General features: G+C 43.0%; 1 protein-coding gene across 1 annotated transcript in view; it reads left to right on the plus strand.

Moving 5' to 3' along the window:
- The window catches only part of usp28 (ubiquitin specific peptidase 28), an 89,295-nt gene that overhangs the window by 48,558 nt on the left and 13,588 nt on the right, over positions 1–27,149 (plus strand). Inside the window, exons 9-20 of the mRNA XM_080214688.1 lie at positions 225–301; positions 1,451–1,599; positions 4,354–4,481; positions 5,955–6,050; positions 7,614–7,796; positions 8,967–9,184; positions 10,076–10,146; positions 11,605–11,833; positions 13,860–14,060; positions 15,415–15,554; positions 19,225–19,464; positions 22,349–22,444. Coding sequence (XP_080070814.1) covers positions 225–301; positions 1,451–1,599; positions 4,354–4,481; positions 5,955–6,050; positions 7,614–7,796; positions 8,967–9,184; positions 10,076–10,146; positions 11,605–11,833; positions 13,860–14,060; positions 15,415–15,554; positions 19,225–19,464; positions 22,349–22,444 — 1,828 coding nt within the window. The remainder of the gene's footprint in view (positions 1–224; positions 302–1,450; positions 1,600–4,353; positions 4,482–5,954; positions 6,051–7,613; positions 7,797–8,966; positions 9,185–10,075; positions 10,147–11,604; positions 11,834–13,859; positions 14,061–15,414; positions 15,555–19,224; positions 19,465–22,348; positions 22,445–27,149) is intronic.

Consider the following 27,149-nt stretch of genomic DNA (forward strand, 5'->3'; position numbering starts at 1 on the left):
GCTCCATTCTGACAAACAACCATCCACCCCTTCTCTCTGCTGTTTGCCTCTTAGTCAACTTTGTAACCCTGCTGCCCATAGCTCATTCATCCGACGGCCTTCGTTTTACTTAAGTCTACTATATGACACTCCCACCTCTTTATTCTGTCTTTCATCTCAGTTAACTATTAAAAGGAAGCTGTTGGATGAAATCAAAAATATTAATTGTCTTTGATACGTTACAGGAATTCACAGAAAAAGTCGCAAAACCCAATGGTGGAACTCTTCTATGGAACGTTCTTGGCCGAAGGCATTCATGAAGGTACTAGCTTCGTGTTATGATTTGTCAACAGGGCTTCATTACTAGTCTAAAACTATTGGTAGTTATTCTTTCTGTCATATCATTACAAATGGCTCACAAGAGGTTGGGTTGGCAGCTTGTCCTGAGATTATTGGGAAATTGATCACCAACCCACCCCTGATGGGCTAATGATTTTTGCGTATTTATCCATGAGATGTGGACATTTTTGCAAGGCCAATGTTGATTGCTTATCCCAAATTCCCCTTGATGAAGGTGGAGAACAGCCACCTTCTTGGATTTTACTGATTGGCTTAGACCATTAGACGCTTTTCAGAGAGCTTAAAGTTAACCACATTACTGTGGGTCTGGAGTCACAGAAAGGTCAAACTGGGTAAGGATGGCAAATTTCCTTCCCCAAAGGGCATTAATGAACCAGTTTGTTTTTTTTATGACTATCTGGAAGTTTCATAGTCAGCATCACAGATACAAGCTTTATTTTTGTAGATTTATTTAATTGACTGAGTTTAAATTCCACAATGCCATGGTGATATTTGAAAATTCTCTGTAACAGTAGTACAGTAATATATTCATTATATTTTTAACTGTACAGGAAGAACATATTTTCTAAGAGAGCAGCACGGTAGCACAGTGGTTAGCACTTCTGCCTTGCAGCATCAGGTTCAACTCCTGGTTTGGATCACTGTCCTCCGAGGAGTCTGCACGTTCTCCCGTGTCTGTGTGGATTTTCTCCAGGTGCTCCAGTTTCCTCCCACAGTCTGAAAGACGTGCTGGTTAGGTGCATTGACCATGCTAAATTCTCCCTCAGTGTATCTGAACAGGCGTTGGAATGTGGCAACTAGGGGATTCTCACAGTAATTTCATTGCAATGTTAATGTAAGCCTACTTGTGACATTAATAAATAAACTCGAAACTAAGTCCTCCAAATGGCAGACAGTTGACTGACCACATTTTCTGCAAATGCTCATTTATAACTTTTTAACTTTGTTTTTAACACTAGTTTTATCTGATGTGACCAAAAATGCACTCACTGTGTTCCTGACAAAATATGAACCAATTGCTTCTGAATATTGGGTTGCATCATGCCATTGTAAACAAGTGGATCATGTGAAACAGGCTGAGATTCTTTATTTCCCTCTGCCACTGTTACAGGCAAAATGTTCTCCAACATTGAAACATTTGGACAGTATCCTCTGCAGGTTAATGGTTTCAATGATCTCCATGAGTGTCTGGAAGGCGCCATGGTGGTTGGGGAGATAGAGACACTGCACTCGGATCAGTCAGTCACATCTGGCCAAGAGGTGAGCTGTCTTCTGAATGGTACGTGCTGGGGATGAGAAGTGGCTGGCAGCTCGTGTGCATAGTCTTTACTGGACTTGGCCCTGTATCTCCACCCTGCCTACCTGAGAGAGAAAGAAAGGCCCCTAACCATAAGACAATAAGACAAAGAAGCAGAATTAGGCCATGTGGCCCAGCAAGTGTGCTCCATCATTCAATTATGACTGATATTTTTCTCATCCCCATTCTCCTGCCTTTTCCCCATAACCCCTGATCTCCTTATTAATCAAGAACATATCCACCTCTGTCTTAAAGACATTCAATGACTTGGCCTCCACAGCCTTCTGGCGGCAAAGAATTCCACAGATTTGCCACTCTCTGGCTGAAGAAATTCCCCCTCATCTCTGTTTTAAAGGATTGTCCCTTTAGCCTGAGGTTGTGCCCTTTGGTTCTAGTTTCTCCTATTCGTGGGAACATCCTTTCCAATTTTTGAGAAACCTGTATCAAAGATTCCTTTATGGCACCAATGTAATGCACCAAGCTTAAATTATTATGACAAAGTCTTGTCTTCATAGAATTGAGGCCTGGGGCCCAGTGTTTGTTCATGGGGTGTGGCATCATTATAAATTATCCTCAAGACTGTGGTGGCAAGCCACCTTCTTGGACTGCTGTAGTCCATGTGGTGTAGGTACATTCGTAGTGCCGTTAGGGAGGGAGTTCCAGAATTGTGACCAACTACAGTGAAGAACCACATGTGGAAGCTCACCACCAGCTTCTCAAGGGCAATTAGTGATGCAGCTGCTACCAAGGCACAATGGGGGAGATGTCACTATCGTGTAAGGACTTTCAGCCGATGTACACTGAGGGGCTGGTAACCAGGTAAAACCCCTTAGAGATTGTAAGCTTAAACCTGACTGTATCTAGTTGATGTAACTGTTGAAGCACGTCAGAGTGCAACATGACTGATGTATATAATTTTTCTGTGGGCTGTTGAGTTGGGCGATCAGCAATAATCGTGATGAATGGCAGAGCAGGGTTGACTGGTTGACTGGCCTCCTCCTGCTCCGATCTCCTATGAACAGCATTGTACTCCTTGTAACAAAAGTATTGAAATGTTTGTAATGTTCTCATTCCTGTATTCAAGCACCTCAGAGTGCATCTTGATCTCTGCAGAAAATGTGAATATCATTGCATTTTACTGTCATGACCATTTGAGATGCTTATTTCAAATATTCTATGAATAAACATGTTTTTCCAAAGAAAAATTGTGATGAGCATTAAATACCCAGTGATTCTCATACCCCATGAAAGGATAAATTAAAGAAACACTGGGATGAAAGGGTGCAGGGATTACCTTGCTTCTGACTTTCACGTCCCCCCGCATCCACCAATCAATGTTAAATTTCTAAGCCCGTAACTGATCTTGCATCACACTGCTGTTTGTGGTTGTAGATGTGCCTGTTTAACAGCGACGGTGGAATCAAATCATGTAGAAACGTAGAAGGTAGGAGCACGAGGAGGCCATTCGGCCCTTCAAACCTGCTTTGCCATTCATCACGATCGTGGCTGATCAACTAACTCAGTGGCCCAATCCTGCTTTCTCCCCGTAACGTTTGATCCCATTCACCCCAAGTGCTACATCCAGCTGCCTCTTGAATACATTCAATGTTTTGGTGTCAACTACTTCCTGTAGTAATGAATTCCAAGGGCTCACCACTCTTTGGGTGAAGAAATGTCTCCTCACCTCCATCCTAAATGATCTACCCTGTATCGTCAGACTATGACCCCTGGTTCTGGACATCCCCACCATCAGAAACATCCTCTCTGCATCTACCCTGTCTAGTACTTTTAGAATTTTATAAGTCTGAATGAGATCCCCCTCATTTATCTGAACTCCAGCGTAAACAATTCTAACCTCGTCAATCGTTCCTCATACATCTGTCCGGCCATCTCTGGAATCAGTCTGGTAAACCTTCGCTGCACTCCCTCGAGAGCAAGAACATCCTTCCTCAGAAAAGGAGACCAAAACTGCACACATTATTCTAGGTGTGGCCTCACCAAGGCCCTGTATAATTGCAGCAACACACTCCTGCTCATGTACTCAAGGCCTCTCACAATGAAGGCCAACATACCATTTGCCGCCTTTACCGCCCGCTACATTTGCGATTCGTGCACAAGGATGCCAAGATCCCACTGTACACTCTCCTCTCCTAATTTACAGCCATTTAGGTAGTAATCCGTCGCCTTGTTTTTGGTTCCAATGTGAATGACGTCACATTTATCCAAATTTTACTGCATCTGCCGTTGATTAGCCCACTCGCCCAACCTATCCAGATCATGCTGAAGGATCTCTGCATCCTCGTCGCAGTTCACCCTCTCACCCAACTTGGTAACATCTGCAAACTTTGAGATGTTACATTTTTTCCCTCATCAAATCATTAATGTATATTGTGAATAGCTGGGGTCCCAGCACTGATCCCTGTGGCACCCCACTAGCCTGCCAATTTGAAAAGGACCCCTTAATTGCTACTTTTAGTTTCCTCTCTGCCAACCGCTTTTCTATCCATGTCAATACACCTGTCCCAATCCTATGCAATTCAATCTCTTAAAGAGATGCAATGAGGGACATTATCAATATGCAAGTTTTTTTGCCCATTACCTTCTAGATTAATCTGTGAATTACCTGAGGATTTTCTGTAATACTGTTGTAAACTTAGCAAATACATGATGAACTTTAAACTCTCTCATGTATTTAATTCTGCCCATTTCCTTTCCAGAACTGGTTTACAAAGCTACCTCCTGTATTGACTTTTGAACTCTCTAGATTTGAGTTTAATCAGTCTTTGGGTAGACCAGAAAAAATTCACAAGAAACTGGAATTTCCTCACATTATTTATATGGACAGGTGAGTCAATCTGCTGAGCAATGATAAACGTGTAATAGGAATCGATGAAATTTTAAACCTAATTTGGATAACTTGCAAATCCCTTGAGAGAATCTTCTGTGTAGAGTGAATTATCTGATGTTGCAGATGGATAGACTTACATCTGCAAATATAAAAATGTAAAGACCTGAATTTACATAACCACCTTTCACAACCTTGGGAAATACCAAAGTGGTTTGCAGCCAATGAAGTCATTTCTTTTACAAGTTTGATCAGTTCTGGAATGTAGGAAACATTGCAGATGGTATGATGATTGTTCAGCACAGTTCAGAGGTTTAATTACAGTCTTTGAAATTGGCTAATGCGGGTCCAGGGGATGCAATGGCTTAGTGGTATTATCACTAGACTATTAATCCATAAACTCGGCTAATGTTCTGGGGACTTGGGTTTGAATCCCCCATGGCAGATGGTGGAATTTAAATTCAATAAATAAAATCTGAAATTAAGAAACTACTGATGACCATGAAATCATTGTTGATTGTCAAAAAAAACTCATCTGATTCATTAATGTCCTTAAGGGAAGGAAATCTGCCATCCTTACCTGGTCTGGTCTACATGTGACTGTGTGCATTGCATTAACTGAGCTTACAATTAAAATGGCCAGACATCAGATCCCACATTTTTATGGGCTACAGGAGGTCTAAATTTGTTTCCCAATTTCCCAATTGTTCTTAGACTTTAATTAGATCTACTAAACTCAGCTTTCTCATCTGAAATGTGAACAGATGTGAGGTTGAATCCTGTCCCTCCTTGTTGCTGTTACTTGTGCACTTGGCGATGGAGTGAAATCTTCATCCTATTGAAGAAGCTTGAAGGTGGGTGTGACTTCAGTGGTTGGGGGGGGGGGGGGGGGGGTGGTGGGGTGGTGTCAAGGTGTGAATCCAGTGGACACATTTCAAATTGTTTTAATTATTCTCTTTTGAACATTGAGTCAGACGGTTGCAAGTTTAAAGCCCTCTCCAGAAATTTATGTGTAATTCAGGCTGGCACTCCAGTGCCACGCTGAGGAGAATACCCTCCTGTATTTCAGAATGCATGTCATACTGAAGCCCCATTTGGACTCTAAAGCAGACACATAGATCTTGTGACCCTATTTAAAAATGAACAGGTGTATTCTCCCAGTGTCCGAGCCAATTTTTGTCCTTCAGCTGACACTAAAGCAGATTATCTGGTCATTACCTTCTCATTATTTGTGAAACTTTGCTGTACTGATTTGCTGTTGTGTTTCACTGCATTACAACAGTGACTTCATTAGTAACTCATTAGCTGGGAAATGCTCTGGAATATCCTTAAGTTGTGAAAGGCCTATGATGTGCGCATCTGGGGAGGGGGGAGGAAGTTGAATACCAATGGTGGCCATCATCCTCTTTATAAAGAATAAGCCATTTGGAATCTTTACTGTACAATGATACCCTTCTGGTTATATATGCTCAGGTATCTACATAAGAACAAGGAACTTACACGCAGCAGGAGGGATGAGGTTAAGAGGCTGAAAGAACAGTCAACTGTCCTACAGCAGCGACTGGAGAGGTACTGCCACTCAATCTGACAGAGAGCTATGCAGTCACGTTCACCAACTCGGGAATGAGAAAGTTCTCCAATTTGAATCATTAATAGTCTGAAGTGAAATAATTTTGTATCAGCAGCATCTTTTCCATTCTGCTGCTCATATTTCCTCTACACCACCATAAAGAATGTTCTGCATTTCCCCTTTTGAAGTGACATGATGATAAAGAACAACTGCAACGTGCACAAACTGAGAAATCACTGAATATATTGTCTCAAAGTGAGCCCAAGCAACCCGGGAGCATTCACCTTGCCTCAGGCAAGAGCATTTATAGGCTCAGTCTTCTGGAATATTAATTGATGTTACTAAAGAAGCACACAACACAAAAGGAGGCTGTTCAACCTAGTCTGTGATGGATCTTTGAAAGTGATATGCAGTTTGTTCCATTCCAGTGTTCTTTCTGCAGCCCTGCAATATTTTCCTTTTCTATTATGTACCCAGTTCTCTTTTTATGACAGTAAACTCTTTGCCCCTCACAGATATATTTGTTTCATTATCTTTTTCCACCGCTGTTTCAGGCAGTGCATTCCTGATCCATAACAACTCGCTTGTTTAAAAAAAACTCCCCTGCTGGTTTTGCCAATTACCTCTGTTTACTGACTCCCTGTGGTGATTGTCCCTTTTGAGTGCAACGCAGCAGAGTAAAGGTCACCTGGCTTGGGGGACCAGTGAGACTCAGAATGGGGTAATTGCCCCATGTGATTCAGAATGGGGTTGAAGTCTCTTGGACAGAAGAAATGTAGGGAGCCACGAGACTGCTGTTTTCTTATTAATCCTTTTTGTATTCACAAATGAAACTGAAAGTGCATCATTTCACCCTTCTGGCAGCGAAGACAATCTTTCCTTATTTACCCCATCAAGACCTTTCATAATTTTGAACACCTCTATTAATTCTCCCCTATGCATTCTTTGCTTTGAGAACAATCCCAGCTTTTCTAGCCTTACTGCATAATTGAAACCCTCCATCTCAATTGCTTTTCTAGTAAATCTTCTTTCTGACTTCTTTAAAGCCTTGACATCCCTCTTAAAGTTAACATCATTGAAAAGATGTAGGGTCCAAAAGCATTTGTTATTTTAGAGAAAAATAGTTCTGCTCTGTATCTCTCGACAGTATCTTATTAGTAAATCATTATTGATATGAGAAATGAGTTAAAATTATGAAAGGGGTTGATAGGGTATAAGCAGAGAAAGTATTTTCACTTGAGGTAATCTGAAACAAAGGGTAATAAATATTTAACCCAGTTACTAATTGTGTTAAATTCCTTAATCGGAGCTGTTAGATAGCATGTGAAAGTTGCAATCGCATTGAGTAATTGAGGCAAACAGCATAGATGCATTTAGGGAGAAGGTAGAAAAGTAGATGAGGGTAAAAAGGACAGAAAGATATCTGAATGAGGTGAGGTGAAGTATGGTGTGAGGTGGTGTATGTGGAATATAAACAGTATCATGGACCAGTTGGACCAAATGGCCTATAAATTCTGTGTAAAGGAGTTGATATTTTCCCTATTTTTCCTTCTCATTTTTAGATATATGAATTATGGATCTGGTCCTGAACGTTACCCCTTGGCAGACATGCTACAGTATGTCTGGGAGTTTACCAAGACCAAGCCATCATGTGTGCCCCCCACTCAGGACATTGTGGGCACGTTGCCAATGTCCTCAACACGATCTCATCCTAACACTAACGTGGCATCAGCGATGCAAACCAGGTACTCCAGTCGGGACAAGTGTGGCCAAATGTATTCATGCCATGCCTTTACTGTTAAGAACCTTGAAGCTTCACAGACGAGTGACAAAGCAGCCAGGGCGAGGTTCAGTGTGCTGAGTCTACAGCCTTCAATTTGAGTTTGCCATGTAAAATCAATGGACACAAGCGTACAGAGAGGTGGGGGGGGAGGGGGGGGGGGCGGGGAATGAGAAATCATTTGGAAGGAAGTTGAAACTTGACTTTTTTAAAAAAATTAATTCTCCGGGCGCGGGCATTTTTGGTAAGGTTAGCTTTTATTGCCTTTCTCCAGGCATTGCTGAGACAGTAATGGTGAGTTAACTTAGCCAACTGCTGCAGCCTGTCTGGCAAAAGCACTTTCACAGTGCTGTTAGATAGGGAGTTCCGAGACTTTGATCTCATGACAATAAACAAACGTCGTGCTATTTGTCCCAATTAGGATGATGTGTGACTTGTGGAAGGATGAGAAACTGATGATGATTTCCATGCACCTTTTGCCCTATGCTTTTAGGTGGTGAAGATTATGGGTTTAGAATGTGCTGATATTAGAAGCCTTGGTGGGTTGCTGCAGCCTGTGCTGCTGTAATGTTGCATTGATAGGGGAGGAAATGTTGTGTTTAAGGTGGTGGGAATGGGGTGCCAAAATTCAGCAAAATGCTTTCTGCTGGATGGTGTTGAGCTTCTTGAGTTTTTAATTTTCTATTCATTCCTGAGACGTGGGCATCGCTGGCTGGCCCAGCATTTATTGCCCGTCCCTAGTTGCCCTTGGAGGGCAGTAGAGAGTCAACCATATGGTTGTGTGGGTTCTGGAGTCACATGTAGGCCAGACCAGGTAAAGACAGCAGATTCCTTCACTAAAGGACATTAATGAACCAGACGGGCTTTTCCAACAATTGACAATGGTTTCATGGTCATCAGTAGATTCCTAATTCCAGATTGTTTTTTTTACTGAATTCAAATTCCATCATCTGCCGTGGCGGGATTCATATCCGGGTTCCCAGAACATTAGCTAAGTTTCTGGATTAATAGTCAAACGATAATACCACTGCACCATCACCCCATCTTGTTGCATCTGCGCTCATCCACAACTGAATTAAGTGGCGCTGAACTTCATAATACGTATATGCTGATGACTGTTTCATTTTCTCCTCAGTTCCTCAGAATTGTCGATTGCTGAGACCCCTGAAGCTACAAGCCCCCCGAACACACCCCAACCACAACGTGCAACTGTGCACAAGCCTTTCACCCAGACCCGGCCTTCCATGGAAATGCCGGCACACCCTGCACCTCGCCACATCACGGAAGAAGAGCTCACCTTCTTCGAGAACTGCCTTCAGCGCTGGAGGGCAGAGGTTGAACATGATATTGCGGGTAAACAGACCGAGAGCCAAGCAGAAATCTCTGCGTGACTGCAACTGGAAGGAATGGTTCATGAGACATGCTGCAATCCAATGTAACAGTGAAATACCGCAGATGCTGGAAATTTGAAGTAAAAACAGAAAATGCTGGAAATGTTCAGCTGTATTTACCAGGATGCTGTCTGGGATGGAACATTTAAGTTATGAAGAGAGATTGGATAGGCTTGGGTTGGTTTTACTGGAGCAGAGAAGACTGAGGGGCGACCTGATTGAGATTATGAAGGGCGTGGATAGGGAGCAGCTGTTCCCCTTAGTTTAAGGGTCAGTTATTAATTTTAGGACATTTAAGACTTATCTAAATAGCCACATGAACAGACTGGGAATAGAGGGATGCAAACAGATGGTCTAGTTAGGAACACATGATCAGTGCAGGCTTGGAGGGCCGAAAGGCCTGTTCCTGTGCTGTATTGTTCTTTGTTCTTTGACACAAGTTAAAAGTGAGGGGTTTAGGGGGGATTTGAAGAAAACGCTTTTACTCAGAGGGTGGTGATAGTCTAGAATGCACTGCCTGGGAAGGTGTTGGAGGTGGGATGCCTCACATCCTTTAAAAAATACCTTGGTGAGTCCTTGGCACACCAAAACATTCAAGCCTATGAGCCAAGTGCTGGCAAGTGGGATTAGGTGGGGCAGGTCAGGGCATTTTGTGCTTTGGTGCAGACTCGATGGGCTGAAAGGCCTCTTCTGCAGTGTAGGGTTTTGTAATTCTGTTCAGGCAGCATCTGTGGAGAGAAACAGGGTTAACGTTTTGGGTTCTTGACCCTTCACTAGAACCAGATGACTTTGAGAATTGCAGCTCCGCTTCACTCAACCAGCCTTTTAATTTGTTTGTATCTTTTTTTTGAAGATCTAAAGGACAGCATCACACAGGTCTCACAGTCAATTGAGCAGATGTACATGGACAGCTCAATGTGTCAGGTAAAGATCAAATTCACAATTTACTTCTTCGGTGCATGTAGCAGTCAGTGCCTTGGGTGAAAAAAAGATATGCTGGTCTCCTCTTTTGGTTCAGTGTGTTTGGTCATTTTAACATCACATTATTGCCAATCAGATTTGGGAGGTCCTGGATTCAGATCCCTTAACTCTTGCTGAATCAGCTGGTCTCAGCTAGAGCTGTGGCAGCTCAAAAGCGCAGTCAGGTCCACTCACGAACAGTAACATAGAAACATAGACAGATAGAAGATAGGAGCAGTAGGAGGCCATTCAGCCCTTCCAGCCTGCTCCACTATTCACTACGATCATGGCTGATTGTCCAACTCAATAGCCTAATCCTGCTTTCTCCCCATAACCTTTGATTCCATTCACCTCAAGTACTCATGAATACATTCAATGTTTTGACATCAACTACTTCCTGTGGTAATGAATTCCACAGGTTCACCACTCTTTGGGTGAAGAAATGTCTCCTCATCTCCATCCTAAACGGTCTACCCTGTAGCCTTAGAATGTTACCATTGGTTCTGGACTCCCCACCATCGGGAACATCCTCCCTGTCTCGTCCTGTTAAAGTTTTATAAGTCTCTGAGATCACCCCTTGTTCATCTGAGCTCCAGTGAAAACAATCGTAACTGAGTCAATCTCTCCTCTTACATCAGTTCCTCCATCCCCGTATTCAGTCTGGTAAACCTTCGCTGCACTCCCTTGAGAGCAAGAACATCCTTCCTCAGAAAAGGAAATCAAAACTGCACACAATATTCTAGGTGTGGCCTCACCAAGGCCCTGTATAATTGCAACAACACATCCCTGCTATATACTCAAATGAAGGCCAACTTTCGAATGAAGGCCAACATATCATTTGCTTTCTTTATCGCCTGCTGCACCTGCATGGTCACCCTCAGCAACTGAGGCATGAGGGCACCCTGGTCCCGCTGCACACTCCCCTTTCCCAACTTACAGCTATTCAGGTAATAAGAGTAGATAATTAAGCAAGCAATGGAAAGAGCTGGCCTCATCCTCAATGTTGGGAGAATCTTACACGAGTGCCAAAGCCAAGCCTGAAACGTTCGGAGCCATCTTCAGCTAGGTGTGCCGATCATCATGATGGCCTTTGCTTCTTCCTGATGAAGTCACCATCAGGTGTCAGTGGATCAGTTTGATCCACCCCCCATAATATTGAGAAATGGTCGGGTACACCAATGGACGCAGCAAAAGCCACAGATCCTGATAACATCCTAGCCCTAGCGCTGGTGATTTGTACTCTAGCATTAGTTACTCCACTAGATTGGAATAAGGCTTTGGGTTCATAATGCACTTTTTGTAACTGTGGAGATGGTTGAGCAAGCATGGTACATTGCGGTCGATTTCTGCAGTGTTGGTTGTTTCTCTACAGATAGGGTTTTTGCCTTAGAATGAAATGATGCCTCCTTGTTTGTCAATTAGGTTCCTTATCGACTTCATGCAGTGCTTGTGCACGAAGGTCAGGCTTCAGCTGGGCATTATTGGGCATACATCTATGACCACAGCCAGAACATGTGGCTCAAGTACAATGATGTCTCAGTAGCAGAATCATCGTGGGAAGAGCTGCAACGAGATTCATATGGAGGATCACGGAACGCCAGCGCTTATTGTCTGATGTACATCAATGATAATTTACCACAACTCATTGCAGGTAAAAGATGGACCTTTCCACTATCCTTTGTTCCATTTGCTGATCTTGCTTGTCCAGGTGAATAGTCATTGGTGCTACGGTTGTAGCTTTCTGACCTGAAGTGTTATGAATTTAGATCAGACCATCACACAAACCAGCCTCCCATTCATTGACTCTGTCCATGCTTCCTTCCCACTGCCTTGGAAAAGCAGCCAGCATAACTAAGAACTCCACACACCCTGGACATACTCCCTTCCACCTTCTTTCGTTGGAAAAAGACACAAAAATGAGATCACATAACTACCGACTCAAGAACAGCTTCTTACCTGCTGCCATTAGACTTTTGAATGGACCTATCTGATAATAAACTGACCTTTCTCTGCACCCTAGCTGTAATTATAACACTGCACCCTCTCCTTTCCCTCTCTCCTTTGTACTCTATGAACAGCATTCTTTGTGTAGTGTACAAGAAAGAAAATTTTTCACTGTATACCAATAAATGTGACAATAACAAATCAAATCAAATAGATTGGTTCTTACTCCAACAACACCTCGATTTTAAAATTCACATCCTTGTTTTTAAAATCCTCATGTCTCCTGATCTCTATGACCTCCTTTACCCCTTCCAAACTCTGAAATATTGGCATTCTTCTAATTCTGGTCCCTTGCGAATTACTGATTTAATTGCTCCACTATTGATGCCTTCAGTTGCCTAAACACTGGAAATCTCTGTCTCCCACTTTCTCTCATCCATGCGCACCTCCCCCCCCGCCCGCACCTCACTCTCGCTCCCCGAGGTTCTTCACAGCCTGCCTCTCTGACCAAGTCTTTGATCACCTGAGCTGACAATCTCCTCATGTGGCTCGTTGTCAAATACTAGCTAGTAATTCTTGTGTGAAGCACCTTAGGATGTTTGTTACATTAAAGGTGCTTCGCAAAAGCAAGATATTGTGGTGTCAGATTCTCCTTCGCTGAAAGTCCTTTTGGATCAACTTCCAATGGAGACCTTAAGCACCCTGGATTAATGTTTCAATCCAGTGTTCCACTGTCTGAGCCTAACCACCATTTACCCCGTGGTTTAGGGATCCACTGCACTCTTTGAAGAACAGAATACTTTTCTGGTGCCCTGCCCAACATTCCTCCCCCTGTTAAAACCATCAAACACAGCCATGTTGACCTAGACATATGATGGCACATCACCTGTTTTCAGGCACAGAAAGGGTGCCGCCTACTCCTGTATTGATGGTTTGACAGTTGAAATTAGTTTAAAATTGGCAAAGTAGCTGATGGAACTGCCATCCTTAGACAAAATATCCCTGTAAAACCAATGAATGTTATGCATTTGTGCTTCAAAGATGATCAGAAATAGGAATGACAATAGTCCATTCAAATCTCAGGCATCCTGCACCGTTCAACAAGATCATGGCTGACCTTCTAGGTCAACTCCGCTGTCCCCTCTTTTCTTCATTCATTCATGGGATGTGGGCTTCGCTAGCAGGGGCCAGCATTTATTGCCCATCCCTGAAAACATTGAAGAATCAGCCACATTTCAATGGGTCTGGAGTCGCATGTAGGCCAGGTATGGATGGCAGATCTACTTTCCTAAAGGTCTTTAGTGAACCAGATGGGTTTTTAATGACAATCGACAATGGTTCCATGGTCGTTAGTAGAGTTTTAATTCCAGATTTTTATTGAATTCAAATTTCACCATCTGCCATGGTGGGATTTGAACCTGAGTCCCCAGAGCATTACCCTGATTACTAGTCCAGCAACAATACTACTACGCCACCACCTTTTACTCAAGTACAATAATTTCCTTTAGCCTTGAATAATCTGTCAACCTCCGTCTGTAGTAGACTCAATGACTGAGCACTGACATGCCTATAGGATGTTCAATTTCTAAGGATTCACTCTCTGAGTAAAGATGGTTCTTCTCACCTCCGTGCTAAATGGCCAACTCTTAGTTCGGCCAAGAATGAAATCCAGTTGAAATGTTCTTGTCCTATTATTTTTAACTGAGAAGTAATTTGTTTTATCTAAATTACAGAGGAAACGGATGTGGAAACGGGGCAGATTTTGAAAGCCATCCATGCCCTTCCTCCGGAACTCAGGCAGTATGTCCGTGAAGACAACCAGCACTTTATGCAAGAACTGGACGATTGGAATGAGGAGCAGGTTCGGAAGATCCCGCAAAAGGAGCTTGTCCCCGCAGCAGAGGTTCAGGAACCAGTGGTCACTCTTAAAGAAGGTACTTGTCTTTTTATTGGGTAATCCGGAGGAAAGGCTACATGCAGGATGTGAACAGTATCCAATTCTGGACACTAGCTCGTCAGATGGATTTCAAGATCTTGGAGAGAATGCAGAGGAGATATGCTAAAATGGCCCCAGAGACAACATGTTTTTATGTATGGATTCGTGAAGCTGGATAGTTCTCTTTAGAGCAGACAGGCCTAAGGGGAGCTTTAATAGAGTTGATCCAAATTACATGGTGGTGTTTGAGGGTAAATATTGAGAAACTGGTTCCATTGGCAGGATGGTCAGTAACAAGCAAACACAATTTTAAATTAGTTGCAAAAGAACTAGGGAGGAACATGAGATTTTTCTTTCATGCAGCAGTTTCTATGATCTGAAAAGTACTACCAGAAAAAGGCAACGGAAGTGGATTGAATTGTAACTTTCAAAAGGGAGTTGAATTGGTGGAGTGGTGGCACAGTGGTTAGCACTGCTGCCTCATGGTGCCAGGGACCTGGGTTCAATTCCAGGCTTGGGTGACTCTCTGTGTGGAGTTTGCACATTTTCCCCATGTCGGCGTGGGTTTCCTCCAGGCGCTGCAGTTTCTATCCATAATCGAAAGATGAGAAGGTTAGATGGATTGGCCATGGTAAATTGCCCCTTGGTGTCCAAAAATGTGTAGGTTCAGAGGATAGGCAGGGTGAACGGACATGGGAATAGGACCTGGGTAAGATGATGTAATGGAGAGTTGGTGCAGACTCGATGGGCTGAATGACCTCCTTCCGCACTGTGGGGATTCTATGGTTCAACATAAGAATAAATAGTTGGAGGAGTTTTTTCAGGTTTATGGAGAAAGAGCAGGGAAGTGGGATTAATTGGGTAGTTCTTTCAAAGAGCTGGCAGAGGTAAGATAACCCATATTGAAAAGAATAAGGGAGCTGCCAAAATAAAGAAGTAGTGATTAGGTTTCACGAAGCTCTGAAAACCAACAGGAAGATTGGAAGACTGAAGGAGATCCATAATTCTGAGGAACAGGCAAAGATTGAGTTTGTGTGTCTCAATTGCAGAAGCGCATGCAATGGCTTATTGGAGCTTAAAGCAGCCTCTTGCATTGAGATACTGTTCCTCAGGCCTTCTGGAAGGGCAGTTTATATATTTTTTTTCCTTGATGCTGATTAGTGCATTCTGCAATTCTAAAGCATCATGTTTTGTCCTTGTACATCTGTAATCTTAAGGCTATGAATTAAAGTTTTCAACCAAAATTCTTAGTTCTTAATTCTATTTTGGTAAATGAATTATTGCTGCATTACTGTAGGTAGAGTCTGATGGTTTCCCCCTCCTAGATTTTATTTTGTTCTGTATCCACACAGGTGAGGCTGTTGCCTGTCAGCAGAATACATGCTCTGCTTCTGCCAAGCACGCTGTCATGGTGAAGGAGCAAACTGCCCAGGCTATTGAGAAAGCAGCAAACTCTTACGAGAACGCTGGTGCAGAAGCTGCTTTGAAGGAGGTGAGAGCAACTGAGCTATACGCAGCTGGTTTTGTTGGCATCTGCCCTACTGTAGAATTGTAATAGAAAGAAAAACACAAGCACAGTTTTAAGCAAATTAGGCATGAATGTAGCAATGGGACAATTTAGCCCCTTGAACCTATTTCACCGGTCAGTGGGATCATGGCTGATCTAATATTTCCATATTTCCATATACCTCCGGTTAACAAAGACATATCAATTTCAGATTTAAAATTGACTCTTCACCTGGCATCAGTTGCCATTTGTGAAAGAGTTCCAAACTTCTACCAGCTTTTTGTACATATAACATTTTTTTAATTTCACTCTTGAAATGTTTGGTTCTAATATTTTGGCTAGGTCTCCTAACCTTAGAATCCCCAACCAGTAGCTTATTTCTTTCTATCCTACCTGTTTCCTTTGATATCTGGAAACCTTTGATGAAATTTCTTGTTAATTGTCTAGATTCCAAGGCATATAACCCTATTTTGTGTAATTTCCCCATTTATTTTAGCCCTTTGAGTCTGGGTATTATCCTGGTAAATCTAAACTGTGTTCCCTCCAACTCTGTCTCATTTCCTTTGTATTCTAATCCCTTGGGATAAAGGCAATGTAAGACACAGTGGTTAGCACTGTTGCCTCACATTGCCAGGGACCCAGGTTCGATTCCGGGCTTCGGTGACTATCAGTGTGGAGTTTGCACATTCTCCCCATGCCTGCTTGGATTTCCTCCAGGTGCTCTGGTTTCCCCCCACAGTCCAAAAATGTGCGGCCATGCTAAATTGTTTCTGAGTGTCGGGGCATTAGTAGGGTAAATGTGTGGGGTTACGGGGATAAGGCCTGGGTGGGATTATTGTCAGTGCAGGCTCGATGGGCTGAATGGCCTCCTTATGGACTTTGGGTATTTGCTCATTTTATCTTTTTTATCCTTTTTGATTGTTCTTTGTAAAAATCCTCTTGATTCTTCATGACTGTGCGCTTGGAGGGGAAGTATTAACTTCTTTTTGGAAAGTAACATCATGCTTTGATAATTTGGTGGTTTTTAAAACAAATCTTTAAAACAAAAATCTTTTTAATGAAGAGAATGTCCATGGGCACCACAATGGACTGATCCACAAAGCCTTTGGTCAAGCTGTTAAGCTGAAGAGCTGTCTATCCATTCCTGTGATTGAGAGATGGGCAGTAAAGCTTCTACTGCATTCTTGGAGACTTTCTCCCAATACCTGACTATCATTCCCCTTAACTTGCTGATTATCTCATTGCTGGTTGTGGGATCTTGCTTTGTGCAATGTGGCAGCACATTAGTGTAGCAATTTGTGCTCTAATTCTAAGAATCATGTGACTGAATTTTGCAGCAATGACAGCTTCCCCTGGTGCCCTGAGCAGAATTTACCTCTCATCCAGCACTGTGAAAACTGCTTAATTGGTCATTCGTCCTATTGACAATCTGGGCAAATGGGCTGTGAGATTTTCTGTCCAGAGTCATTCATTTCAAGGAAAAAGAAAAAGCAATTGTGTGTGAAGTATCTTGTGATATTTCAGAGGAATATGACTAAGATTCACGTAAATACCGTACAAATCTTAATGCAGTGCGTTGGTACATAGAGATGGCAGTTTTAGTAGGTGTACATGGGGGAGGTCAGGACCACAGAACACTGAACTTGCATGGTTTGGGGGGGGGGATTTTCACTGTAACTTTGTTGCAGTGTGAATGTAAGCCTACTTGTGGCTAATAAATAAACATTACTTTAGTTGGACTAGATTCCACCTCCACATGAACCATCATTTGTATGTTTAGGGCCATTTAAGCAAGGATTAATGAGTGACTGGAGTAAGTAACAAAGAGCAAAGTACAGCACAGGAATAGGCCCTTCGGCTCACCAAGTCTGTGCTGACACAGATGCCTCTCTAATATTTTTTTGCCTCTACATTGTCCATATTCATCTATCCCTGTCTTTTCATTTATCTATCTGGATGCCTCGAGCATTGTTATAGAATCTGCTTCCACCACCTCCTCCGGCAGCATGTTCCAAGTATTCACCACTCTCTGTGTGAAAAACTTGCCCCTTAAATCTCTTTTAAACATTTCCCCCCTCTCATTTTCAGCCTATGCCCCTGAGTAATTGATCCTATCCCCAGGGAAAAAGACTCTTGGCTATTCACTTTACCCAAGTCTGACAATCTTGTAAACCTCTACCAGGTCCTCCCTCATCCTCTGACGCTCCAATGAAAACAATTCAAGTTTGTTCAACCTTTCTTCATAGTCCATATCCTCCAAACCAAGCAACATCCTGGTAAATCTCTTCTGAGGCAAGGTTTGACTACATTGAGGAGTGATGAGCAAAGCCTAGCTAATCATCATCTAGTTAATTTCCAAGAAACCTCTTTTGACAGATACGATGTTGTTGTAAATTCCACTCTGCTCAAATAAATATTTCCTCCTTTTCTTTAAACTGTACTTTGGCACCATATCCCTTCACAACCCTGTCCTGTTATCCATCTGGGGATGAAGGGGTTGATGTATGGGGAGAGATTAAACAGTTTGGGCTTGTACTTGCTGGTATTTAGTAGGATAAGAGGGGATCTGATTGAGGTATGTAAAATGCTAAAAAGGACTGATAAAGTAAATGCAGACCAAATGTTTCCCCTTGTGGGGAAATCTAGAACAAGAGGTTCAGGTATAGGTTAAGAGGCAATAGATTTAAAACTCAGATGAGGAGGAACTATTTCTTGTAGAGGGTGGTGAATTTGTGGAACTCACTGCCCCATAGCGCGGTGGGAGTCTGAATTGTTGAATGGTTTCAAGAAGGAGATAGATATATTTCTGATTAAAAACAGGTTAAAGGAATATGGGAAGCAGATGGGGAGGTGGATTTGAGACCAGGGAGAGATCAGCCATGATCTAATTGAGTAGCCAAGCAGGCTCAAAGTTCTGAATTTACCTACTTCTGCTCCTCATCCCTATGTTCCTATGTTCCTTTATGTACGAACTATACAGTGGGAGCAACGTATTTCAGTCTAGTGTTGCCCCCATCTAACATCCACATGCATTCTTCTTATTTTTTTCTTGGAGATGTTGATGTTGCTGGCAAGTTCACCATTTATTCTCAATTTCCTTGCAGAAGAAGGTTTGGTGAACTACCACCCTGAACCACTGAAGTCCATGTGGATTATAGATTTTTGTAGCTTTTGATACAACTAAACAGCCTTCTCAGCCACTTGAGGGCAGTTATGAGTCAACCACATTCCTTTGTCTCTGGAGCAACAAATAAGCCAGACCAGTGAAGGATGGCAGATTTCCTAAAGGATATTAGAGAACCAATTGATTTTTGTTTTACTAACTTCGTGGTCACCATTACTTTGAATGAATTCACAAACTGCCATGGTGGGATTTGAATTCCCATCTCCAGATCATTAATTCACGCCTCGAGATTACTAATCCAGTAACAACTACAACACAGTTGTGCTGAAACTTTCCTTTGCACAAAGAGTGTGTTTATATTTTAGCACAAGTATTAACAGGTGCACTCTGTCATGCTTAACCTGAATATCATTCTTACCTGCTTCTATTGTCTTTTCTTTTCCTCATCTTTCTTTCCTCCCTCCCTCCCTCCCTCCTGTCCACTTTCCTTTCTGTCCTTCTCCCACTACCTCCCAATGTTGGCTGAGTTAGTCAGATACAGAGCAGGAAACCAGGGACACTGCAGAGGAGCCAGAGCCTGAGCCTGAACCTGAACCTGAACCTGAGCTTGAACCTGAGCTTGAGCCTGAGCCTGAGCCTGAGCCAGAGCCAGCACCAGCCAGAGAACAAGAACAACAGCCTGAAATCTCTGATACCCAAATCTCTGAGGTGGAGATACCTAATGTTGGCAAGGTTATGGTTCGACATGATGCCGACGGCTACAATGAAGAGGTACCAAGTCAACGGGTGACCATATAAACAGCTGAGCAACATTAACCGTTCTTTGCTCAAGGAGTGTGGTGTCACCTGTGATTCCCGAATTAGTGACTTAAATTAAAATTTTAACACCAGTGCGAGCCTGTTCTGTCTTTGCACCGGTGCTAACTCTGTGCTGTGTCGATGACGTGTGACTGAGCCCAGCCGCAGACTCCCTCCTCCAGGGTTCCTTGCTGCTCCTGTAAGAGGTTGGGGCTGTTGTGCTGGGTCTTGTCTGTGTTCACACTGCAATGACAGTGCCATGGTGAAGTGAGGCTCTTTTGTACTGTTGCTGCAAGTTGGATGATGCAAATGTGGAACTTTGGAAGTTTTAAAAGTACCAAAAGTACATCTTAAAAGTTAGGAGACTTTTTTTAAGGAAATGCAGAAAGATTTCTTGTAAAAAAAATCTTTTTTTTATTATTAACGATGCTATGTTTTACTCCAGTGCAAGCTAAAGGGGATGACTCTCCCAGCCTATGCAGTGGGCTGGGACACTCAAGCGGAGGCGTGTAAAGGGCTCCCAGTTGGATGCCACGGCCTCCGGGAGAGTCTCGGCACAGGATTTCTAGTGGTACCAACTCCCTGTCATGGATAGATGTGGGGATATTTAAATTATGCTGATACTCATTATAATATATTTTACATTTGAGAATTTACTGAAGTCTCTGGGCCCACTAGCGCCTCTTCCCCCTCGCTGGGAGTGTTTCACTCCTTGCCAGTGGATGTTTACAATAGCTCCCCACTTACAGGGAGTTGGCGGTCCAACCCCCTTGGAGGCCCCACCCCAAGGAGGTCGTGGCTCCTTGCCCCCTGGCACTGCCCAAGGGGCAAAGTGGCAATGCCCGGGGGCACATTGGCGCTGCCCACCAGGGCTGCTGAGGGAATCGAGCAGACCAGTAATCGTGAGACTGGCAATGCAGGCTACTGCACATGCGCCCAGATTGGCGCATGCACACTGGTCCGCTCAACGCTATGCTGCTGGCCTCTCCAGTGGGAATAGGTTCCCTCCACAATTTTTAATGATATTCATGCTCATGCATTCTGCAGTGCACAGAGTGTTGGAAATTCATTTTGAAAATCCCACTGAAATAACGAGCGGGATTTACTCCAGGTTTTATGCGAGTTTGATGCTTAGAATTTTTTTGGGAGAATCCCATCCAAAATATGTTAACAGATGATAATGCCTCACCACATGATGTGCACCAATGATTTTGGGACTTGCTTCTGCAATTATATCACTGCTGCTCCTTCTGTAAAGGGAGAAGATAGTTTTTTTCCTGCAGTGTCCATTTCCTCCTTCCATCCCAATCTGTATCCTGGAATTGAATCAATGAAATGCTTCAATTTCCCTCAATATTCTTCCGCAATGGCTCTGGAATGAATTGGTAATTTACCACTGAGTAACAGTGCATGTTAAATCTCGGAGCAACTGATGGTGTTGTATGTTGTTTGAATTTGAACGAGCTATTTGTTAAATCTCATTTCCCCTCCCCCACACCTGTCCTTGTAATATTGCATTATTTTCTTCCTCAAACAGTTTCCATTCCCTTTTGAAAAGCCACTGAGGAACATTCATTCATTGCTGTTTCTGCCAGTGCAGATTCCATAGGGCTCCTTAAACATACTGGCACAAACCCTGCCTCTCCCCTAAACTGCTGGCATAGTCCATATTAAGAAGTCTCACAACACCAGGTTAAAGTCCAACAGGTTTATTTGGTAGCTAAAGCCACTAGCTTTTGGAGCAGCACTCTGAAAGCTAGTGGCTTTTGCTACCAAATAAACCTCTTGGACTTTAACTTGGTGTTGTGAGACATCTTACTGTGTTTACCCCAGACCAACACCGGCATCTCTGCATCATAGTCCATGTTGCCACAGGAAAAAAGTTGTGACTAACTCTCTTGAGAATGTAGATATTGGGACAGGCAATGCAGTCCTGAAACCTCTTCTGCATTTTCGGCAATTGGATATCTATTTGTAGCTTCAATTATTCTTCTTCTTTTCTCCATATCCACCAATATCATTACTTTCCAAATAAATATCTACCCTAATTATAAATAAATTTGGGGCAGCACGGTGGCACAGTGGTTAGCACTGCTGCCTCACAGCACCAAGGATCCGGGTTCGATTCCCGACTTGGGCCAATGTTTGTGTGGAGTTTACACGTTCTCCCCGTGTCTGCGTGGGTTTCCTCCCACAATCCAAAAATGTGTGGATTAGGTGGATTGGCCATGCTAAATTGACCCCAGTGTTGGGGGACTGGCAGGGTAAATGCGTGGGGTTATGGGGATAGGGATTGGGTAGGGTTGTGATTGGTGCAGACCCATGGGCTGAATGGCCTCCTTCTGCACTGTACGGATTCTTTGATTCTATGAAATACTTGCTGATTCTCAATAAAAGCAAATTACTGCGGATGCTGGAATCTGAAACCAAAGGAGAAAATGCTGGAAAATCTCAGCAGGTTGGGCAGCATCTGTAAGGAGAGAAAAGAGTTACATTTCGAGTCCAGATAACAATGCTTTGACTCCCTACAAGCTGACAGATGCTGCCAGACCTGCTGAGATTTTCCAGCATTTTATCTTTTTGTTGCTGATTCTCAATCTGTGTTATTCTGGAGAAGGGGCTCAAATTCTCCCCATCCTTTTATTTTGCTCGTTCCCACTTTAAAACCCACCTTCACGGTCCTGTTCCAACCATTAATAGCCCAAGACTTCCCTCACTGTTGTCCATGTGTAGTTACTGTTAATTAATGGTTTTGTAGAGTACGTAAGACTTGGGTCCTGTATTTCTCTGCGTTTGATGACCTTTCTCTCTTTTGTCTATTTCGGATGTCTTTCCTCCTTCTGCCCTCTTGTGGCAGGAAATGTTAAGCCCAGCTATGCAAGGCATCATCCTGGCTATTGCCAAGTCCAGAGACGTCTATGATCGGGATGGTGCTGAGGCAGGGCTAATAAAGGTACATACTGATTTTGTGCTTTACTAGATCTAATGCTTTGCTGTGAATGCAACTTTGCAGATTTTTTGCATGCTGACTTTCTGCCTTGGTTGTGTACATTCTGTGTGGATTTAACATCATCTTATATCTTTCAACACCCACTCCTCTACTTTTATAAGCTCCTCATGATAAGACAACACATCCTACACAATCCTACAACACCAGAGGAGGTCATCCATTCTGTTGTACCTTCCTGGCCAGTATGGCTCATTTTCATGCTGCTGGCAGTGATTTAACAAGTTATTCGGTGGGAGATTGCATCATTGTTCTTGACTTTGTGCTACTAACTGACACAGTAAATATCAGGAGGTGATGGGCCAGTGACTTAGTGCCAACTCATTATCTCAGGTATTTGGCACTCCAGCCCATGAATACATTCTGTTGTCCTTAGGTGTCGTCTTTGAGTGGTTGTCCTCTTTTGAATATGGTGGTTTTGGAAAGGGTCATATTTAATCAGAGAATGTGCAGAAGGAGACCATTTTAGCCCATCGAGTCTGCAGCGACTCTCCAAAAGGGAATCTTACCCAGGCTGAACCCCACCCACCCCAATCCCTGTAACCCTATACATTTACCGTGGCTAATCTTCCTAACCTACACATCTTGGGATACTGAGGGGCAATTTACTGTGGCCAATCCACCTAGCTTGCACATCTTTTGGACTGTGGGAGGAAGCTAGGGCGACCAAAGGAAGCCCACACAAACTCCACACAGACGCCCAAGGCCAGAATTGAACCCTAGTCCATAATGCTGTGAGGCAGCAGTGCTAACCACTGTGCCATCAGGCCGCCCAAATGGCAGATAAGTTAGTATTAGCAACTCAAGATACATACACATCTCAGAAAACGTAGATTTAAACTTTGGATATATACCTAAGTGACCCATAAAGGCTTGCTCACCCAGATCTACTGGCCTATGCGTCTGCTAGGAGTACAGGTAGTTGTGATGCCTAAAATGAAGAAGAGCAAATAACCCGTTGAGTAAAATTACTGGAATAACAATCGTACTTTGCGCTTCTAAATGTGCATGATCGGGAACCATGACATCCCTCTCTCCACCCACCGCTGTTGTTTTTCACTGATTCTCAATTACTGAAAAGGTGATTGGTAGTTAGATATCATAGAACAAAATGGGCTGACAATTTAGACAATGATGTTATAGTTTTGATATTTTCTGTAAGAAGTCTCACAACACCAGGTTAAAGTTCAATCGGTTTATTTGGTATTGCAAGTTTTTGGAGCACTGTTCCTTCATCAGTTGAGTGGAGAGTTGGGTTCACAAAGGATATCTTGCAGTTGTGATATGGATTGCAATATTGCAATTGCAATAAAGATATCTTGCCTTTGATTATATGCCACGTTTGTGAACCCAACTCTCCACTCACCGGGTGAAGGAGCAACACTCTGGAAGCCCATGCTACCAAATAAACCTGTTGGACTTTAACCTGGTTTTGTGAGACTTCTTACTGTGTCCACCCCAGTTCAACACTGTTCGAGATGTCACTATTATTTGAAGTAATAACTAAATTGTCATTTTGTAAAGCACATAGGAGATATTTGAAGCCATCAATAATTCCTGCAGTACAACTCCTATTATAGGCTTGTGTCCTCATGAATAAAGCAGATTAGGAAGTGATCAAATGTGTTGATTAGGTAGATGAAGAGAAATTAATTCCTCTGGTGGAAGGGGTCAAGTGTGAGGAGGCCAAACTTCAACATTAGAACTAGGTCATTCAGAGATCATGTCAGGAGGGGCGGCACAGTGGTTAGCACTGCTGCCTCACAGAGACCTGGGTTCAATTCTGGCCTTGGCTGTCTGCCTGTGTGGAATTTGTACATTCTCCCTGTGTCTGCATGGGTTTCCTTTGGGTGCTGTGGTTTCATCCTACACTCCAGAGATGCGCAGGTTAGGTGGATTGGCCATACTAAATTGCCCCTTTGTGTCAGGAAGATTAGCAGGATAAATACGTGAGGTTAAGGGTATAGGGCCTGGATAGGATTATTGTCAGTGCAGGCTTGATGGGCCAAATGGTCTCCTTCTGCCCTGTAGAGATTCTACAATTCTATTCTATGTATAGTGTAGTGGAAATCTAGAGCCCCTAAAACTTTTGAGGTTGGGAATTAATTGAAAATTTCAAAATTGAGATAGAATTTTGTTAGACGTGGGCATTGAGCATTGGAGAAACAAGGGGAGTAGATATAGTTTAAGATGCAGCTGAGATCTGATAGAATGGAGAAACAGGCTTGGTGGTCATTGACCATGGTGACTTTTCCAGTGAATACAATGTTAATCTTTGGAAATTGAATACTTAATCTAATGATTCGTTAGTTCTGCAAAATCAGGGGTTAGAGTCAAAGATAGAGTCATAAAGATTTGCAACATGGAAACAGGCCCTTCGGTCCAACTTGTCCATGCTGCCCTTTTTCTTTTTAACCACTAAGCTAGTCCCAGTTGTCTGTGTTTGGCCCATATCCCTCCATACCCATCTTACCCATGTAACTATCTAAATGCTTTTTAAAAGGCAAAATTGTACCCACCTCTACTACTGCCTCTGGCAGCTCGTTCCAGACACACCACCCACTGCGTGAAAAAATTGCTCCACTGGACCCTTTTGTATCTGTTCCCTGTCATATTAAACCTATGCCCTTGAGTTTTAGACTCACCTACCTTTGGGAAAAGAAGTTGATCGTCTACCTTATCTATGTTCCTCATTATTTTATAGACTTCTATAAGATCACCCCTCAGCCTCCAATGCTCCAAGGGAAAAAATCCCAGTCTATCCAGCCTCTCCTTATAACTCAAACCATCAAGTCCTGGTAACATACTAGTAAATCTTTTCTGCACTCTTCCTAGTTTAATAATATCCTTTCTATAATGGGTGACCAGTACCAGATACAGTTGATTCGAAGTGCCGTTTCTACGATGCACTGACGTAGCCAGTGTCAAGACCCACATTGGGCCTGAAATGAATGGGATTTTCTCATGCCAGTGAATCTTGCTTTGCTTCAGTCCCTCGTCCAGTTGAGTCCTGACTCTGGACTTGGGCTGCACATGAAGCCATTTAACACAGTAAAGCGAAATCACTTTGTACAGACACAGCAGCCGTAACATGAATGAGCTAGTCAGACTTTGACACTCTGAGAGCCTCCTTTTTTTCCACCTATGCTGCTGATAGTGTCATTAAATTTTACGCTAATTTAACTTGCAGTTAGGAGCTTTTTTTTTACTTTATGTGAGAACCATTTCCTCTAACTAATCATTCCGAAATCAGCACTTGCAGTGAGTGATCACATCACACGCCTATAAACATCTGAAGGTGACAGTAATTCAGCCCTATTAAGAGATTAAACATGTATTCTGATCCACAACAGTTCTGGTGTTAATGAATTTGGTGGGCAGTAACTAAGATGCAGCTTCATTACATGTTTTTTGACATTGATACATCAGCCCTCTTATTACCGTGCTGTCTCAAAGTGGCTTAATTTAAGGGGTTGGCAGGTTATTATCTAGAAACGAAAAAAGTCTTCTGACGTGTTAGAAATTGGAACGTAAAATGATGTGTCACTAAAATCAAGGACTGTGTGCCAAATTACAGTCCTAGATTGTTGGGTCACCAGTCAACACACAAAAACACCACTAGATATCTCAGCATCTTGAAGGCAAGAACATAAGAAATCAAGCTGGAGTCATCCATGTGGACCCTTGAGCCTGTTCTACTATAAAATGTGCTCATGGTGGATGTGTCTCATTCAGCTTCACTGGCTACTTCCCCGTCCCTTTGTTTCCTGTGAAACCAAGATCACTCTGCCTCAACCTTAAATGCTGACCAAATACCTTTTATCCGTACATCTAAAAACCAAACGCATCCAAAATTCTCTCTTGGTTCAAACTCAGTAACTTTTAGCGCACAAAGTAAAAGTTTATTTATTAGGCACAAGTAAGGCTTACATTAACACTGCAATGAAGTTACTGTGAAATCTCCCAAGTCCCCACAGCCTGTCGCCCATACAGGTCAGTGCACCTAACCAGCACGTCTTTCAGAACGTGTGAGGAAACGAGAGCACCCGGAGGAAATCCACGCAGACACCGAGTGAACGTGCAAACTCCATGCAGACAGTGACTCAAGTCGGGAATCGAACCCGTGTCCCTGGCGCTGTGAAGCAACAGTGCTAACTACTGTGTTACCATGTCGTCCCCATGGTAGCACAAGGTCCCTGAGCTGGCACAAACCTCGCCAACCTCACCCGACCTTTACTGTGGGAAGTCTAGTGATTTGTCTGCACTGTTTACTTTATGATTTTTTTTCTTCTTCACATTGACACTCTGAATCCTCACTTAGCAGCAGAATCAGTGATGGCAACAGGAATGGGAATTTATTTACAGGTACCCTACATTTATTATTCAGTGATATATCTCACTTTTCAAATCATCCTTGCTTGAGAAAGGATATATTGGCACTGGAGGGGGTGCAGAGGAGATTCACTCGGTTGATTCCAGAGTTGAGAGGGTTGGCCTATGAGGAGAGCCTGAGTAAACTGGGACTATACTCATTGGAATTCAGAAGAAAGAGGGGAGATCGTATAGAAACATAAAAGATTATGAGGGCAATAGATAAGATAGAAGCAGGGAAGTTGTTTCCATTGACAGGTAAAAGTAGAACTAGGGGGCA

The sequence above is a fragment of the Carcharhinus amblyrhynchos genome, chromosome 29 (genome assembly GCF_965287045.1).
Source record: "Carcharhinus amblyrhynchos chromosome 29, sCarAmb.v2.hapA, whole genome shotgun sequence".
NCBI classification, from domain to species: Eukaryota; Metazoa; Chordata; class Chondrichthyes; order Carcharhiniformes; family Carcharhinidae; genus Carcharhinus; species Carcharhinus amblyrhynchos.